Below are 19,605 nucleotides of genomic sequence, written 5' to 3' on the forward strand. Positions count from 1 at the left end.
TATTGGAGAATATCATCCTCGTGTGTTTTCTTTATTTTTACGAATGCTCGTACTTGTTGTTTATCCATTACTTTGTATTGCAATATTCATTAACTAATAAAATGCATCGTAATTTTTTTTAGTGCCACCATGTCAAAATTGACAAAGCTCGAATTCATTGCTCTTGATATTACGGGGAAAAATTATATGTCATGGACTCTCGATGTAGAAATGCATCTTGAATCATTGGGTCTAAGTGAGACCATAAAAGAAAATGGCATATCGACATCACAAGAAAAGGAAAAATCCATGATATTTTTGCATCGACATCACGACGATGGATTGAAATGTGAATATCTAATTGAAAAAGATCTCATGGCTTTGTGAAATGGATTAAAAGAAAGATTCAAACATATAAGGGAAGTTATACTTCCGTCCGCCCGAGATGAATGGAATACGTTGAGATTCCAAGATTTTAAAAAAATTCAGTGATTACAACTCGAAGATGTATAGAATAATCCCGCAATTGAAATTTTGTGGGCACGAGATTACTGAATTGGAAATGCTTGAAAAAATATTTTCCACTTTTCACGCATCGAATATAACTCTACAACAACAATATAGAGTGCGTGGATTTTCGAGATATTCTGAACTTATCGCATGTCTCCTTGTGGCGGAAAAGAATAATGAGCTGTTAATGAGAAATTATCAGGCACGACCCACTGGTTCAACGGCATTTCCTGAAGTAAATGTCGTAAACAAAAATGAATTTAAATCATGAAACCAAAATCAAAGTTATAGACAAGATTTTGGTCGAGGACGAAATCGTGGTCGTGGACGTGGACGTGGAAGTGGTCGTAGTCGTGGACGCGGCCGTGGTTTTGAAAATAATCGAGATAGTTACTTACATAACTCATCTCAAAAGAGTGTCCCAAACCATCCATAGAAAAGGCATCATGAAAATATGAGTGTTAATGAGAATCACTCAAAAAGATTTGAAAGTTCTTGTGTCAGATGTGGTACTCCAGGACATTGGTCCCGTATTTGTCGAGCCCCTGAGCACCTTTGTAAACTTTATAAAGAATCAATAAAGGGGAAAGAAAAGGAGACCAACTTCACTGAACAGAGTGAACCTTTGAGTGATTCAACTCATTTTGATGCTAGAGATTTTCTGATTGATTTCTCAGACAATGATCAATTTGCTGGTGGAAAAAATATGTAAAATATTTTATTTTTCCATGTACCCGTATGATAATGTTTTATCGCGTGCTATATTTTTTACATATATTGTATTTTAATTTTATAAATGTATTGTCAGTAATTTTATTTCATTGCATATTTTTTTGAAGTTCAAACATGGAAAATGCACAAAGCTGAAGTTTTCATACCCGATAGTGATACAACGCACACTATCTTCCGAGATAAAAGATATTTCTTGGAATTAAAACCAACAAAAACAATGGTGAATACAATATCAGGTCCTGTAGACTTGACTAAAGGATGTGGTAAAGCACAATTTTTGTTACCTAATGGTACAAATTTTTGATTAATGATGCTTTATATTCACCACAATCGAAAAGAAATTTGTTGAGTTTTAATGATATATACTCCCATGGGTATGATACTCAAACAATGAATGAAGGGAATGAGAAATATATATGTCTTACCGCATATAAATCAGGAAAGAAATATGTGATTGAAAAACTACCAATGCTCCCTACTGGATTGCATTATACACATATAAGTCCCATTGAATCAACCATGGTAGTTGATAATTCTTCAATATTAACCAATTGGTATGATCGATTAGGACATCCTGGTTCAACAATGATGCGAAGAATTATAGAAAATACACATAGTCATCTGCTGAAAGACCAGAAGATCTTTCAGAATAATAAGTTTCAATGTAAAGCATGTTCTCTTGGAAAGCTTATTATAAGACCATCACCAGTCAAAATCCAAACTGAATCACCAATGTTTCTTGAACGTATTCAGGGTGATATTTGTGGACCAATTCATCCACCATGTGGACCATTCAGATACTTTATGGTATTGATTGATGCCTCCAACAGATGGTCACATGTATGTTTATTGTCAACTCGAAATGTTGTATTTGCAAGATTACTTGCTCAAATAATAAAATTGAGGAATCAATTTCCCGATTATACGATCAAGAAAATTAGAATTGATATGCTGGTGAATTTACTTCCCAAACTTTCAATGATTACTGTATGTCTATGAGAATCATTATTGAGCATCCTGTTACTCATGTACATACACAGAATGAATTGGCTAAATCATTGATTAAACGTCTGCAAATGATTGCTAGACCAATGATTATGAAAAAAAACTCCCTATTTCTATATGGGGACATGCAATTTTACATGCTGCTGCATTAATTCGCATCTGACCAAGTGCATATCATAAATACTCCTCATTGCAGCTTGCATTTGGTAAAGAACCAGACATTTCTCATCTGAGAATTTTTGGATGTATGCTGTATGTGCCTATTGCACCACCGCAACGAAAGAAAATGGGACCTCAAAGAAAGATTGGAATTTATATCGGTTATGATAGTCCATCAATCATTCGATATCTTGAACCTCAGACAGGTGACTGTTCACAGCACGTTTTGCTGATTGTCATTTTAATGAGGAAATCTTCCCAATGTTAGGGGGAGATAAGAAACATACCGAAAAAGAAATTACATGGTATGTATCATCATTGTTACATCTGGATCCAAGAACAAAACAATGTGAAAAAGATGTACAGCAAATTGTGCACTTGCAAAGAATAACAAATCAAATACCAGATGCATTTACAGATGCAAAAGGGGTAACTAAATCATATATACATGATGTAAATGCTCCTGCTCGAATTGAAATTCCAAAGAAACAAATTGAAAAAACTCATGATGTCATAAAATACCTGAAGCATGGAAGGCCAGTCAGTTCCAAGGATAAAAATCATCGGAAAAAAAATTCATAGAGAAACACGATGATCACAAAATAGAGAATGATGTTCCTGAAGAAACACATGATGATGAAAATGTTCTGTCAGAACCACAAACTGACGAGAATCGTGAAATCTCTATCAATTATATTAATACTGGAAAAATATGGAACCGAAAAGATATAGAAGAAATTGATGATATATTTGCTTATAATGTGGCAATCGACATCATAAATGATAATGAAGATCATGAACCAAAATCTTTTGGTGAATGTAAAAATTGGCAGGATTGGATAAAATGGAAAGATGTCATCCAGGTTGAATTGGATTCGCTAAATAAACGTAATGTTTTTGGACCTATAGTCCTTACACCTGAAGGTGTAAAACCTGTTGAATACAAATGGGTTTTTATTAGAAAACGAAATGAGAAAAATGAAATAGTAAGATATAAAGCTCGACTTGTTGCACAAGGTTTTTCTCAAAGGCCTGGAATTGATTATGAAGAAACGTATTCTCTCGTGATGGATGCAATTACGTTTCGGTATTTGATTAGCTTGGCGGTGTCTGAAAATTTAGAAATGCGTCTTATGGATGTTGTTACAGCTTACTTATATGGATCATTTGGTAGTAATATATATATGAAAATCCCTGGAAGGATTTAAGATGCCTGAAGCACAAAGTTCAAAACCCAGAGAATGTTATTCTGTGAAATTACAAAGATCATTATATAGGTTAAAGCAATTCGGCCGAATATGGTATAATCGGCTAAGTGATCACTTGATGAAAAAGGGATATGTAAATAATTCAACATGCCCTTGTGTTTTCATTAAGAAAACAACATCCGAATGCGTAATTATTGCTGTATATGTTGATGATTTAAACATCATTGGAACGAATAAGGAAATTCAAGAAGTTGTGTCATACTTGAAGGAAGAATTTGAAATGAAGGATCTTGGAAAAACCAAGTATTGTCTGGGTTTACAAATTGAACAAAAAAAATGTGGAATGTTTGTTCACCAGACAAATTATACAGAAAAGATCCTTAAACGTTTTAATATGGATAAATCAAATCCTTTAAGTACTCCAATGGTTGTTAGATCATTAAACATAGAAAAGGATCCATTCCGTCCATGTGAAGATGATGAAGATATTTTTGGTCCAGAAGTACCATATCTAAGTGCTATCGGTGCCCTTATGTATCTTACAAATTGTACAAGGCCTGATATATCTTTTGCCGTAAATTTATTGGCAAGATTTAGCACATATCCAACAAAGAGACACTGGAACGGAATTAAACATATATTCCGTTATCTACGAGGAACGACAGACTTGTGACTTTTATATTCAAAAGATGCTAATCCAAGTATAATTGGTTATGCCGATGCTGGATATTTATCTGATCCACACAAGGCATGTTCCCAAACTGGATATGTATTTACTCGTGGAGGCATTGCAATTTCTTGGCGTTCACAGAAACAAATGCTCGTAACAACTTCATCAAATCATGCCGAGATTATTGCACTACATGAAGCAAGCCGTGAATGTGTGTGGTTAAAATCAATGACCCAACATATCCAAATCTCATGCGGATTATCATTCGACGAGAAGCCTGTGATACTATATGAAGATAATGCTGCATGTGTTGCTCAAATGAAAGAGGGATACATAAAAAGCGACAGAACTAAACATATTCCTCATAAGTTCTTCGCATTCACCAAGGAGCTTGAGAAGAATAAATGTATTGATGTTCGTCACATTCAATCAAGTGAAAACTCATTAGATCTCTTCACAAAGGCACTTCCTACGACAATATTCAGAAAGCACATATATAATATTGGGATGCGTAATCTACGAAATTTGTGAAGAATTGTTCGTGTCAACATGAGGGGGAGTTTACATGACTGCACTCTTTTTTCCTTACTATGGTTTTTATCCCAATGGGTTTTTCCTAGTAAGGTTTTTAACGAGGCAGTATAAAAACACGTAATGAAGACAATCATTATGATCATCATCACAAGGGGGAGTGTTGAAAATTAATATTTAAAACATGTGTGTTGAATATTTGAATGTTGAAAATAAGAGTTGTAAATATTGAAAATTAGTGCGTGATGATGTAGGTAATGATGAATTTATTTTTTGGATTATTTGTAAAGAAATTCTATAAATAGCCTCACCATTTGTGAAGAAATATACAATTGAGTTGAGAGAAAAATATTATAAAATATGTAGTTCGATAATTTTGAGAGTTTGAGATTTTTTACTTTTTACCATAAATTTTTACTTTTTCATAACAAAAAATAAAATATAAAAAGAAAGAGAAAAAAGCCACACAAAGTACAAACGTACCAATTTGGTCGGTCTTCACCCTTTACAGTAACAGAAGTTTATATCAACTATGGACAAAAGTATGTATAGTGGTGCCAAATCAAATGGACCCTTACAATTCTACTTATAAAATTAGCGCAAAACTCAATTTAATCCTACCCAAGTTCAAGGCAAGAAGAACACCACCAGATGGGATGCCCTTGCGGGCTGCAATTAAAAAGAGCAGATTAAGATAAACCGAAAACAAATTAGAACAGCAGCAGGGTTTGTACGTATAACATTCTTTTTTTTCCCATCTTAATCTTGAGTATTATTTATTAATCAAGATCCTAAATGGGAATGAAACAATATTTATATATATAAAAGAAAAGTAAATTAGCAGGGTTTGCCTTTAATGCACTTGAGTGCACCAGCAAAACGTGTGAGCCTTCCTGCATAGGAACCAGGCTTGAACTTGACCATATTTCTCTTTGTCAATGGACTTTTTGAGTGCTTAAACTCGGGCCCTGATTCAACAAAGTAGGCTCCATTCATGAACACGTCGCCTTCCGATCGCCATTGCCATTTCATCCATTGGTCCTTAGTAGCATAATCCCTCTTCGTCACCTATATGGGACAAGCATATTATGATTTAGAAACTTTTGTGCACATCTGATATATGTGTCTACGAACATGTGTTTAGATCTATTCTTTTTACCTCTTTGGTGAAGGGGCCGTTTGAGGCTCTGAACCGGTTCCCTTGGCTGAGAATGGTGGGGTGGGCGCTACCACCAATGGCGTACATTTCCCAGTGGGAGTAGTCGTTGTTCACGACGTGGAAGAAACCCCATCGGCACCTTGGCATCCTTTGCACCAGACCCCTTCCGAATCGATTGAATGCTACTGTGACTTGCATGATTGAATCTTTTGTAGTACTATCATGAGCACCCAAGAGCATCACCTGCACCACAATGTGTTACAAAATGAACAGTCGAGGAAAGGTTTGAGTGTACAAGAATTGAAGAATTATATCCTTTTAAGATTCAAGAAACAAAAGGCAAATCAGGGGGAAAATTCAACATGTTTATTCAATCACCCCATCTCAACCCCTCTCATCCTCTATCGGCCTCCTTTCGGCTTCTAGGTTATGTTCCAACTTACATCATTGTGGTTGTTGAATTTGCAGTTAGATATGGTGATAGCAGTGGAGCCCTCAATCACGTCAATGAGCCCATCACTACACTTAGACAAAGACACATGATCGATCCATATGTTGCTAGCACTAAACACTGAAATCCCATCACCATCGCTTCTCGTACGCAGTCCGATGTGGTCCAGTGAATCTCGAATCATGCCACCATTCGCCGGCACAATATCATGGATCCAGATATTGTGTATGATAATATTCTTCACAAATTGTAGGGTCAAACCAGCCCCATATGCAATGTGCACAACTGCACCTCTTCCATCAATGGTTTTGTCACTTTCGAAAATGAGTTCTTCCCTCAGCCTAATGACCATGTGATGAGCAAAAACGATCCAAAGCGGCTTCTTCTGGATGACCGCGTGGCGGAGGGTTCCTGGTTTCGGAAAAAACATGTCATCATCTGAGGGGTCAGTTACAATGTAGTACCGACCGTCCTTGCCACCTGTGGCATGGTGGCCAAAGCCTCGGGCACAATCAGCAATCTTCTTCCGGTCCTTGGCCCAGTTGGGGTCGCATCGCAAGCACCTGTCGATGGGGTTCGTTGCCGAGCAATCACTTTCTTTGAGGCTCCTCCTCGTCACATTGGAGCTCACCAATACCCTACACATGCAAAAAAATAAAAAGTAAACAAACATTGCCAAATAGTTGAAAAGAAGATTGAAAGCAAAATGATAGACCTACTCTCCAACTTGTTCGTTGAACTGATCCGTAAGTTCCTCGGGATTCGGGTTAAACGCGCTCAAGGAATCCTCGAAAGATTCCTCGGATCTCTTTTGCAAATACTCATCGTAATTTGCAATCTTAGCTACAGATTTTGGTACATTATTAACAAGTAACATAAGACAGAAGAGAATTATTAACGGTAATTTACAATAACTTAGCGCCATTAGAGCGCTGTCTTATATTTTTTTTATCTTTTCAAATTTTTCTTGAATTTATTTATGTATTTTCAAGAAAACTCGAACCACTGGGAATTTTTGAGCCAGTGATTCGGTTTTTGTCTCTTCTCAAGGAAAAAGACCAAAAGTTAATGGGAAAGAATTTGTTTATATTTATGTACAATTTACAAAATCAGCGGACTAGAAAGTTTTAAGGAAGCAAGAATGGTGGATAGATATTTACTTCAACTTGCTCTCCCGGAAAGAAAGGCGGGAACAATGGAGAACCAATAGAAAACAGAGGTTGGTAGTCAAACGTTATTCAAAAGGCTAACGTTTAAATCATACAGAATGGGTCGTTTCCCGCTAAAGTTAAATTTTTAGTCGGTTGTATTTTGACTATTTACAATTTTAGTTATTTATATTGTCAAAATTGAATTCTAGTTTTGTATATTTGAATTTTTTATACTTTCAACATTTTTTATCGGGATTTTTGACTTGATATTTTATATATGAGCATCACGTCGACATCAAATCAACGTTATGTTCATGCTATATCCGCACTACATTAAAAGAAGAACAAAAATTTCAAAAATAAAAAATAAAAAAAACAAACATACATAATATTAAAACTTAAATTTGATAATATAGAACACCAAAATCTTAATAAAACATGTAGTAATCAAAATTGTACTTTTTCAGAAAATAAAATTTAACATAACTCTTCTATTGAACACTACTCGCGGGCCACTATTTTTCTCAATCCAAATCCAAGTAAATAAAAAATCATTTAAATTTAATTTACTTATTTAATGCACAAAGTCTGAATCAATTCATGAAGTCAACCTATTGAAATCAGCTAAACATAATTCTGAAATGAAGAATCACTCTATTAAGATTCATTCTTTAGTTATCTTCTTCTTCGTTTTTTTTTTTTTTTTGGGTGTTTTACTCGAATTTCTAATATTAAGGTATTGGCCTAGTGGCACAATGTACCAATAAAAGGACGTGATCTCGAGTTCAAGATCTCAAGTTTGTAATTATTTTCCACAAAATATATATAAAAAAAATTCAATTATTTTGTCATTGATTTTATTACTTTAAATTTGTCACATTTCCCTTAAATTACCTATTTTAACTTTGAAAGTTGTATCTATAATCTAAGGTTCTAAGGTAGTATTTATAAGAGCTCGTTTTAAGTGATTTTCAACTTCTATATATAATTTCAAAACATTTTCTCAGCTAGAAACTTGAAATCACTTCAAATAAGCTTTTGCAAATACTATCGAAGTTCTTCATGGGCAGACATTGTGATTCAATTAATTTAATATCTATTATAAAAGTTAGAATTGGATTGTGTTATTGAAACTTTGTCCTTGTTTTTGGGTTTGCTTTCATTGTGAGTTTCCGTGCTTATTTTGGGTTTGCTTTCATTGTGTGTCATGACTTTTTTTGTATTTATTACTGGTTAACATTATTATAATGCTTATTTTATTTATTACCGGATACATGAAACGTTTCCTTGTGGTTGCATATCTTCTTCTTCTTCTTGGATGCATGCATCATTTTCTTCATTCGAGAGTTTTTTTTCCTACTCTTGTATTTTGCTTAGCTTCCTTGATTTATTTCCTATCATCTGTTTACTTTGCTCCCTTGTTTCTTGCCATGCGTGTTCTAGTGTCGGTTTCGGGATTCAAGTACGTCATCGGATCTTCCTCCGGGAGTGATCCATCACGAGGTCCTGGCTTTGTGTTCAAGTGTCGGTTTCGGGATTCAAGTTGCCGGACATCATCGAGTCTTCCTCTCGGAGTTATTCATCACGAGGTTCGATTTACGTTTCTATACGTTAATTTACGTGGTTGTTACTGTGGCATGTTGGAATGTAATAATCATTTAATATATATTCATGTTTTTAAACTACAAATAAATTAGAGCATCATTTTAAACTTATAACAATATTATAGATAGACGTATTTGAGCAAATGATTAGATTAACAATATGGTACACAAAAAACTTCCTACGTTGCACATTATTTTTACTGGATTATGTATGTTCTCAAATTAAACTATGTTATTAGTCAATTTAATCAAGAAATAATATTTAAAAAATTCCCTTTCGAAGATATTGTTAGGATCGAAGCTAAAATTTAGAGGATGGTAAATAAATTCAACCGAAAAATATTTCGGCTTGGTTAGCAACTCCTTTACCATTCTGATCCCAAATATCTTGGCGTTCTCGGTTTAGTCCTGAAAGTTTTCAAATTTTGACTGAGTTGGCCCTTTCTGTCAATTTAACTGTCAAAACTGACGTTAGGAATCACATGTGTTAATTACGCCCCTAAATCTCCAAAACGACTCCACTTGTTGTTTTATCTTATCTAATTGTTTCGGTTAGCCTCACAACCTTTGATTCATGCTTGCGTTTATCATTTTCTAATTTTAACACCGAATCATTCAAGTTCATCAATTTTTCTGATCGATTACGATTTTGTGTTGAACTACTGCTGCAAATTGTACAACTTACACTAGCTTAATATAGAGAAAACAACCGTTGGTGGTTGTTTATCCATATATGAGTTAACAACTATTGGTGGTTGTAGAGGAAACAGTTGTTCCTGGTTGATTATGCCATTCTCAAGGATGAGTCAAATTCACGAGTTTGATGGCAGCGAGAAAGAAAAATTTTGTCCCTACTCGAATTGTTGGAAATTAGGACACCTGATTTAGGTTTTGGGGATATGAATATAACCGTCACATGTTATGTCTATCATTAGTTTTAATCATTAAATTGACGGAAGAACCAACTCGATGAAAATATGTAAAAATATGAGACCGAAAAGGGAAATAGGCCAAACATCTGAGACTGAATTAAGTATTTATCTGTCACATGTCATGTCTACTGTTAGTTCTAACAATTAAATTTTCAAAAAAACCAACTTGTTCAAAATTTGTAAATGTTTAAAAATAAATCGACAACGCCAAAATATTTAGGACCAAAACGGAAAAAGGAGCTAAAGATCTCGGATTGAACTAGGTCTTTCCCCTCACAAATAGTTTATATTGTATATAATGCAAATTTATTTTAAAAAAAATTCAAACTGAATTGAAAAAAATATTACCAGAAACATATATATTAAAAAGAAATAAAATAAAATTATAAATATAAAATTATATTAAATAAATTAAAAACAATTATTAATTTTTACTTCTTTAAAATAGGAGATGAAGTTTAAAAATAATGGAGGTATTTTAGGTAAAACAAAAAAAAAAATCACCATCCGCACCAAAATTACACTACAAGAAAAATGAAACTTTGCAGCGGTCGCATCGATTGAGTGATCTCTAAATAGGGACCGATAATTTTAAAAACGTCGCTACATTTTCTCGTTTTTTTAAATTATTTTTTACGACCGATTATTAATATCCAGTCTCTAATTTGAGACCGAAATTTATAAATCAGTGTTTAATTTACAATAGAATTTTATATTTGGTCTCAAAGTAGCGATCAATTTTAGCGAATATAAAATAAATTTAATTTATGACCGATCTTTTAAAAATTGCGACCAAATTGAATATCAATCTCTAATTAGGAACGGAACTATACATCCGTAATTAATTATTTGGTGATTTATTTGTGCATGGATTTTCAAAAGTCTGTTTGTATAATCAACTATCGGAAATACACATCGCCCATCGGCCTCTGATTATTTTGGTGATGATCCATGCAGTGGAGGTCTCAGCACTCCAGAGTTTGCTCATTATGGCCTTGCTGCTCATTAGTGTGATTACTTTCGAGATATATGTATAGTTTGGTACATTGGATAAGAGAAGAATTGATAAATAATCATCCTTATCCCATGTTTGGTGCCTTTTTACAAAGCTCATGATAATATCATGGGCCTGTGATAAATAATTTTATACAAGAATAAAATATCTTTTTTTATGAGATGTGATAATTTTAATTTAATGATAAAAAACACCACAAATGACTTAATTGCCCTTAGTATATAAAAATCCTAAACCATATCAAATATTTTATTTATTTTTATATATTATCAAAATAATGTTGTTTTTATATAAATGATTTTTATAAATATTTAAAGTTTCATCTCGTAAAAAGCACCTGCCTTTCGACCTTAATATTAAATTAAAATCAAATAAATATTTTTATTTATTTTTATATATTATATAATATGATAATTATATAAATGATTTTTATAAATCCCAATAAATTTATTAATATCACTAGATTAACCTCAAAAATTGATATTTGATTTGACTCACAAAATGAAGAGCTCAATTATCATATTTATATAAAATATAAAATTAAGTAAAAACAAATAAATCATGTAAGCACTGTCGACGCATGAACAGATAAGAAATATGAACTCATGCAACAACTTTGAGATTATAAAATTTATTATGATAAGGTTAATTTTGTCATTACAATCTAATATATAAATTTTTAATATTCTTATTAAAATACAAAATATTAAATATAATATCCTACATCTTATTTATTCGTAACTTATCCTTATATTATATGAGAGCCCAGCCCAAACACATTCCCCAAGCCCGGCCCAGTTTGATTAAGTAAATAAATAAATAAGTAAATAAAATAAAAAAAAAGAAAAGAAACGTGAATTTCGCTTTCTCTCTCCCCGTAGCCGATCTTCTCCATTCTTCTTCACTTTCGAAATTCATCCGTCGATTATGGCCGTTTCGATCATCCAAAAAAAGGAAAATTTTTAATCGCTTTCGCTGTTTACATTAATAAATCCTGTTTGTTTGGTCATTAAACGTTAATCAGGAGCACGGGCCCCCACATATTATTATCACATGTTTATCTTATCATATGTACCAAACTATGTCAAAATGATTATTTAAATAATTGAATATGATGTAGAATGGTAGTTGAAAAATAATATGTTTAGTCTTATTGATTGAGACTGTGATTAGAATTGTGATTAAAAGAAATATCATAATTTTGTCACAACTATGATGAAAGGTAGGACATATTATGAGTTTTTAAATTTATTTCCGTTTATACATACCTTAAATTCTTTAATTTGAGTTTATTTATGATAAATAACTGTACGGCTTGGTAGTTAGCAAAATAACATTGGTCAAATAGTTTTTTTAGAATGAACTCGTGTGTATTTGAAAATACTCAAAAACACTTGGAGATTATCATTTTTTAGAAAAATGAAGTTTGACCAATGTTATTCTCCAAATATCCCTTACTACTTTTGTTCGATGTCATTATAATTGTCCATCAACATCAATAATTTTTTTTATGATGTTGGAACTCGTAGCCGCTACTTTTCGGTACGCATTTTGTAAATCAATGGACAATGCAATAACTTGCAAATTACACTAGTCGAGTAAACTAGGTTGGGCAAGTTATGTGCAATAAGATCGCCGGAGAAGATGTTAGTAGGATAAATCGAAATCCTAACCACTGATCAAGCGCTTAGCTATTTTTCAACTCGGACACCATTTGGAGGCTGCATCAATAATTTTTTTTAACCATGTGTGAGTTAATTTGATGATTTCTTTAATTATTTGGGTAGGTTCCCCGTGATAAGGTCTCACGGATCTATAATTGTTAGATGAGTTGACATGATCCATATCCGAAGTGAAAATTAATATTTTTGGCATAAAAAGTAAATTTTTTTCACAAATAGGGTCGGATAAGAAATCTTTCTCACAAAATTGACTTAGATGACGATCTCAAATAAGTTTTTTTGAATTATTTTCACACTGCATTGCATTTAATTTTGATTCACATTTTTAATTTGTTGTTAATTAAAATAATGGATATTGGATCCTCTTCTTACCGTTTATATTTTCTTATGTTGCGTTGGGTAGAAGAATTTGATATGGTGAATTTCAAATTCTTTGATTTGTTTAGAAGGACAAAATTCAAGTTGCTTTCAAATTTACTTTACATCAAGTTATATAATTTTAATAGTAATTGTGATATATTCCAAACAGGGTGCAAATAACTCATAATTTAAATCCTAGGCTGTAGCCCAACCCAAATTTTTTTTACAAGGAGTTAGAGATTCGAGTCAATTCTAAATTTTTTTTTGGTAAATATATATAGAGATTTAAGCACAGTTTAATTTTTTTTAAAAGATATCACGGTGCAAATAACTCATAAAAGTTAATATCTAGAATACCTATTTAACTTTCACAGTGAATAAATGTAGATTTTCGATATTTCAATTTTCAAAGGAGATTTGGTGTAAATAACTCATAAAAGTGATAAAGTTATTTTATCAATTCTTTTATTTAATAGAATTTAATTTTTGAAATACATTTAAAATATATTAAAAATAGTTTAAAATGTAAATTTTGAATTTAAGTGAAACTTGTCTTATATTACACGTGTTATATATTAATTTAAATAATATATAAATTTTGAAAAATGATATTGATTAAACTTCTTTTTTGAAAATTAACTCTTCTATTTCGAATACGTTAGAAACAATAGGTTTTTTTTTTTTAAAAAAATATCGACGGAAACGGCCGACGGATTCTCGTGTCATAAAAAAATAATAATAACAAAATCAAAACACATTTTTTGATAACTAAGTAACGACCATGAAATTTGAACTGGAAAAAAGCCCAAATTTAGTCAAGGCCACATAAAATCAAGCAAATTCACCAGATAAATCAGCTTTATGACTTGCAAAAATGAAAATAAAAATTTTGAGAATACATGTAATCCAAAACAAAATACACTTATGTCAATGCAGAAAATCTTAAATCAATTAGTAGAATCAACCCCTTCAAGCCAGCGAAATTTTACTCGTTCACTCTATTTAAGGAGCTCAAAACACCAACACAGACACATTCACAATCAAAACTCGGCCTTTTAATCATTCAACAATGCCCGGACTGCCATGTCTCAAACTTTCGTCTGTTTTATTTGTTTTTTGTGTTTTGGGTTGGATAATGGATTGCCATGGTTTCGATCAAGACAGGAAGATTTACATAGTGTATATGGGACATCTTCGTGAGAACGAAGGATCATTTTCGACATACCACTTGAACATGCTTCATGATATTGTGGATAGCAGGTATCGTAAATTTGTGTAAAATTTTCCATAAAATATAGGTATAGGATTTCAAGGAAAATATAAAAGTTTTCATTTGTATTGTTCCTAATTTGTTCTTGTATCTCGAAGGTTTCTAAGTCAATCATTAATCAGAAGTTACAGGCGGAGTTTCAACGGATTTGCTGCCTATCTCACACATGAAGAGCAGGAAAAGTTGGGAAGTAAACTCATGTTCTCTCAATTTTCACATATTTTAATTGCTTTGTTATTCCTAATGCTTTGCATTAAAAAGAGAGAATGGATAGGTAACATGAAAGCGTATGTAATGTTTCAAAATGAAATCCAGGTAAGGAAGAAGTGGTATCAATTTTTCCTAGTATAGCTCTTCATCCACAAACAACAAGATCATGGGATTTCACGGGACTCCAGGAAAATGCTCATCGAAATCCAACTGTCGAGAGTGACACGATTGTTGGGGTCATTGACACCGGAATATGGCCCGAATCAGAGAGTTTCGGTGACAAAGGCTTCAGCCCTCCTCCCAAGAAATGGAAAGGAGTGTGTAAAGGAGGACAAAATTTCACCTGCAACAAGTAAATTCCCTTTTCTCGCAGTCATGTCCTGCATATTCTTGAAAACTTAACAATGCATTTCGTGCGTGCAGCAAACTAATTGGAGCCCGGTACTACAACTCCTTTAAGCCGTCGGGGACTGATTCAGCAAGGGATATAGAAGGCCACGGATCTCATACAGCATCAACAGCAGCTGGGAACGTGGTTAAAGATGCCAGTTTTTATGGCATTGCAAATGGGACTGCAAGAGGAGGAGTACCATCAGCTAGAATCGCTGCATATAAAGTTTGTCGCCCTGATTTTGGGTGCCAGTCTGCAGATGTATTAGCTGCATTTGACGATGCTATAGCTGATGGAGTTGATATCATAACTGTCTCTCTTGGAAACCCCGAGCCAGTTGTGTTGGAGAACGACGTGATTGCCATTGGATCACTTCATGCTTCACAAAAGGGTATTTTAGTTGTAAAATCAGCAGGGAATTCAGGGCCTGGACTGGTTTCGAGCACCGTTCCATGGGTTTTCACGGTTGCAGCTAGCACTACTGACAGAGGTATCATCACCAAAGTGGTTCTTGGGAATGGAACTACAATTACGGTACGCGTGTTCTTAAAAATATTAGAATCATTTCTAAACTTCTATGCTCCGGCCATTTTGATGAAAGTTTACCTTGCCTTACAGGGAAAAGCTGTCAATTCTTTCGACTTGAAGGGGAAGAGTTTCCCCTTGGCATATGGGAAAGAAGTAACGAGCACATGCGAGGACAAATTTGCTAGGTTAATTAATTACAGGGAAAATAATTTTTGTTCTTAAAAGTTTTCCAATTTTTGTTTTGTTGCCATAAGTTTTTAAAATTTCCTTTGGTACTCTAACTTTTATTTTTCTGATGATTTTGATCCAATTATTGCCATGTTATTCAGATAATTCAGTAATTTTTGATTTCACGTTACTGCTGTAGTCAAATAAGATTTTGAATTTTTTTTAAAAAAAAATCAAAATCAGTGTACTAAAATAAAATTTGAAAATTGATTGTACCAAAACTCAAAATAAAGGAAGTCCTAAAAAGTTATTTTCTCTTTGTTCAATTATTAAAATTCTTACCACTGTTGTAACAAAACACAGACATAATTCTAATTTTCTGTTTGAAAATTTCAGGGTTTGTGATTTAGACTGTTTAGATAGAAGAAGAGTAAAAGGCAAGGTTGTGCTTTGCAACGAATTCGACGGCATGGAAGAAGCTTTCAGTGCTGGAGCAGTTGGTTCCGTCGTACCATCAACAGACGCACCTGATGTTTCCTTCGTTGTTCCCTTTCCAGCTTCTGGTTTAAGTCCGCAACGCTACATTGACTTACAAGTCTACTTCAACTCTACAAAGTAAATCCCTGTAACGTCTCATTTTTCAAATTTCGAATAATATTGGGTACGAAAAATGTTTTACTAATCGATAATTCAATGCAGAAATCATACCGTGGACATACTCAAGAGCGAAGTTGTGAAAAATCTTAATGCCCCTTCTGTTGCTTCCTTTTCTTCAAGAGGCCCTAATATATTTTTTTCCAATATTTTGAAGGTACACAGTAAAAACTTATGTACTTACCGTATTTTAAGAAAGTATATAAGATAACATAGGAATGGTATCGTCTATGCAGCCAGATGTAACAGCCCCAGGAGTTGAAATTTTAGCAGCATTTTCGCCTTTGAGTTCACCTTCAGATCATCCGGAAGACAAGCGATCCGTGAAATATAGTATTTTATCCGGGACATCAATGTCTTGCCCTCACGTCGCTGGTGCTGCTGCTTATGTAAAATCATTTCACCCCAATTGGTCGCCTTCTGCAATCAAATCAGCTCTCATGACAACCGGTAATCCATGTTCCATTCAGTGAAATTTAAAGATGGTAGCCTCTTCATTCATCTGTATGCTAACTGATTTTTTTTACCTTTCAAATCATAGCATGGAGAATGAATGCCACCAAGGATCCAAAGGCCGAATTTTCTTACGGAGCAGGCCATATTGATCCTGTCAAAGCCGCTGACCCTGGCCTCGTGTATGAAATTTTACCCGATGATTATATCAAATTCCTTTGCAACTCTGGCTATGATGCGTCAACGCTCGGAAAAATATTCGGAATAAGCATACGCTGTCCAGACAAGAAAACTTCCAACGACTTGAATTACCCCGCGATGACTTTTCGGTTCGTTAGCCCAAGTAACGGGAGTGCCACATTCTCAGCACGATTCAACAGAACAGTAACAAATGTAGGATCCAAAAACTCAATATACGAGGCAATTACTAGCAGTAGTTTGGATTATAACATCACCGTGAACCCTAGCATTCTTAAATTTAAGGCACTCGATCAAAAACAATCATTTGTAGTCACAATTAGTGGGAAGGTAAGTTCTAAGATAAAGTTAATATCTGCATCATTGGTGTGGTCGGATGGCGTTCATAGTGTCAGGAGTCCAATCGTGGTGTTTTCAAGTGACTTATAGATCAATTTGTATATATACCAATTATAAATGTTTGTTGCATGAATAAGACATGCAGGCATGCATTTTTTTGCATCCTAAAAATTTCTTTGAATTCTTACATTAAGGATGTTGAATGCCTTATCTTTCCTTGAACTCACCTAAAAAGATATAGCACACATGGGAAATCTCGGGCAGTCGGGCATAATAAAATAACTCTTCGCCTGTGTAACTAAATATAGAAAATTGAGCCCCAACATCGTGTCCGAATTTGTGAATATTTGACCAATGATCAAAGGCTTGATTCTGCCTACCAACCAATAACTTCCTAGATGAGCTTGTCACATAGAATTTGTCCGGTGTGGTTTAACTAGCTATCGTGATTTGCAAGTTCTTGTGTTAGCTCAAAGTTTACCTAGTGTGCACTAAAGGGTAGCTACCACGTCATAAAAAATATATTAAAAAATTGATTTAAAAATTTAACCAAATTAAAATGTCTAATTTATTTCATATACTAATAAATTTAGTTATTTAAATACATACATAACTTTAAAAATAAAATTATAATCGATAAGCGGTAAAATAGGCATCTTAGTAAAATTTCAAACAAAATTTACACTAATTTGAGATGTATGTACTCATTGAGTCAATAATAAAAGTTTCTATATCAATTTGCTCCACTCAAAAGGTCACGCGCCAAAATATTTTTTTTCTTAACCAATATAATCATCTAGGTTCTCATGTTTTCTGTTTTAAATCCTTTAATATGTTAAACTTGTGCTTTATTCTTGTAACTTTATTTTTGCTGGTTTCAGTGTCCTAATTTATCACCTTTTATTCATGTGTTTGACTCAATTATGTCTGAATTCTCAATTTTTTGATCCGCTAGTAGTTAAGTACAACAGTGATTCTGTCAAACCTCTAAATAAAGATACATCAATCGAAGGTCTTCCTTTAATATTTGTCCAGTTTGATTGATGAACTCATAGATGTGTAGTTAACATAACATTTTTCAATACCAAATTTTTATAGGTTCTTTGGTATATTTAACTTGATTTATGAAGATTTCATCATCAATTTTTCTGACTTGCAATCCAAGTAAAAATTTCAGTTCGCTCATCATACTTATCCCAAACTTGTCATGCATTAGTTTAGAAATTTTTTCACACAGATAGGGGTTATTTGACCTAGAAATGATATCATCAACACATATTTGAACTAATAGAGTAGATCACCTTTTATGAATTTAAAAAATATATTTTCAACAGTACCAACAACAACAAAGTCTTAATAAGAAACTTATACAAAGTGTTATACCAAGCTCCAAAGGCTTGTTTCAGACCATACAAAGTTTTATCTAATTTAAACACATGATCAAGTAAAACATGATTTACAATTCCAGTAGATTGTTTTATATAAACTTCTTCCTGCAATGAACCATTTAAAGATGATCTTTTAACGTTCATTTGATAAACTTAAAATATTTAAATTCAGCACAAGCAATAAATATCCTAATAACTTCTAATATGGTTAGGCTACGTTTGGTTGGAAGGATTAAATAAACTAATGATTAGTATGTAAATGATAAAGAAAATGATTGTGATAGAAATGTAATATATGATGTAAAATAGCATTATGTTTGGTATGATTTTTAAGTATGGGATAATTTTGAATTTTTTGATAAAATGACGAAATTGCCCTTTTCTTTTTTTTTTTCCTTTACTCCGGCGATGGCCCGGTCCGGCGGTCGGCGGCAGGTTGGTGGTCGACTGGAAGCGGCGGCTGGCGGTGGTCGGACGGAATCGGCTGGCGATGGTCGGACGGAATCGGCTGGCGATGGTCGGACGGAATCGGAGGCGGCGGTCGGCCGGAACAAGAGGCGGCGGCGGAAGCGGCGGAGGGCGGCGGCGGAAGCGGCGGAGGTCGGCGGTTGCCGGAGGTCGGCGATTTCCGGCGGGCGGCGGTGGGCGGTCGGTGGAAGGAAGTCGTGGGGAGTTTGGATTTAGGAGAAGGGTAAAATTGAAAAAATAGGATGGATTAAGAGTGGGATAAATAATCCTAGGGGTGAGGAGGTATTATTTTAACCTACCTAATATAACTTAATCATTCATAGGAGGATTGACCTGGTTAAATAAAAAACGTACCAAACGAGTGATTAGGTAGGTTTAAAAAAAATAAAC

At 33.7% G+C, this 19,605-nt stretch overlaps 2 protein-coding genes across 2 annotated transcripts; one reads left to right on the forward strand and one right to left on the reverse strand.

Moving 5' to 3' along the window:
- Positions 1–5,266: 5,266 nt before the first annotated feature.
- On the reverse strand, positions 5,267–7,446 carry LOC142533926 (pectate lyase-like). Its single transcript, XM_075640860.1, has 4 exons — positions 7,124–7,446; positions 6,397–7,042; positions 5,954–6,196; positions 5,267–5,862 (listed from the first exon to the last, which is right to left on the reverse strand). Exons 1-4 carry the CDS (start codon positions 7,327–7,329, stop codon positions 5,632–5,634), a joined length of 1,326 nt encoding a protein of 441 aa, XP_075496975.1. The 5' UTR covers positions 7,330–7,446; the 3' UTR covers positions 5,267–5,631.
- Positions 7,447–14,244: 6,798 nt separating this feature from the next.
- On the forward strand, positions 14,245–17,499 carry LOC142533263 (subtilisin-like protease SBT4.3). The gene is made up of 9 exons (XM_075639966.1): positions 14,245–14,408; positions 14,517–14,608; positions 14,734–14,980; positions 15,052–15,553; positions 15,638–15,732; positions 16,112–16,330; positions 16,415–16,526; positions 16,606–16,819; positions 16,911–17,499. Exons 1-9 carry the CDS (start codon positions 14,284–14,286, stop codon positions 17,447–17,449), a joined length of 2,145 nt encoding a protein of 714 aa, XP_075496081.1. The 5' UTR covers positions 14,245–14,283; the 3' UTR covers positions 17,450–17,499.
- Positions 17,500–19,605: the final 2,106 nt, after the last annotated feature.

The sequence above is a fragment of the Primulina tabacum genome, chromosome 18 (assembly GCF_025594145.1).
Source record: "Primulina tabacum isolate GXHZ01 chromosome 18, ASM2559414v2, whole genome shotgun sequence".
Classification (NCBI taxonomy): Eukaryota; Viridiplantae; Streptophyta; class Magnoliopsida; order Lamiales; family Gesneriaceae; genus Primulina; species Primulina tabacum.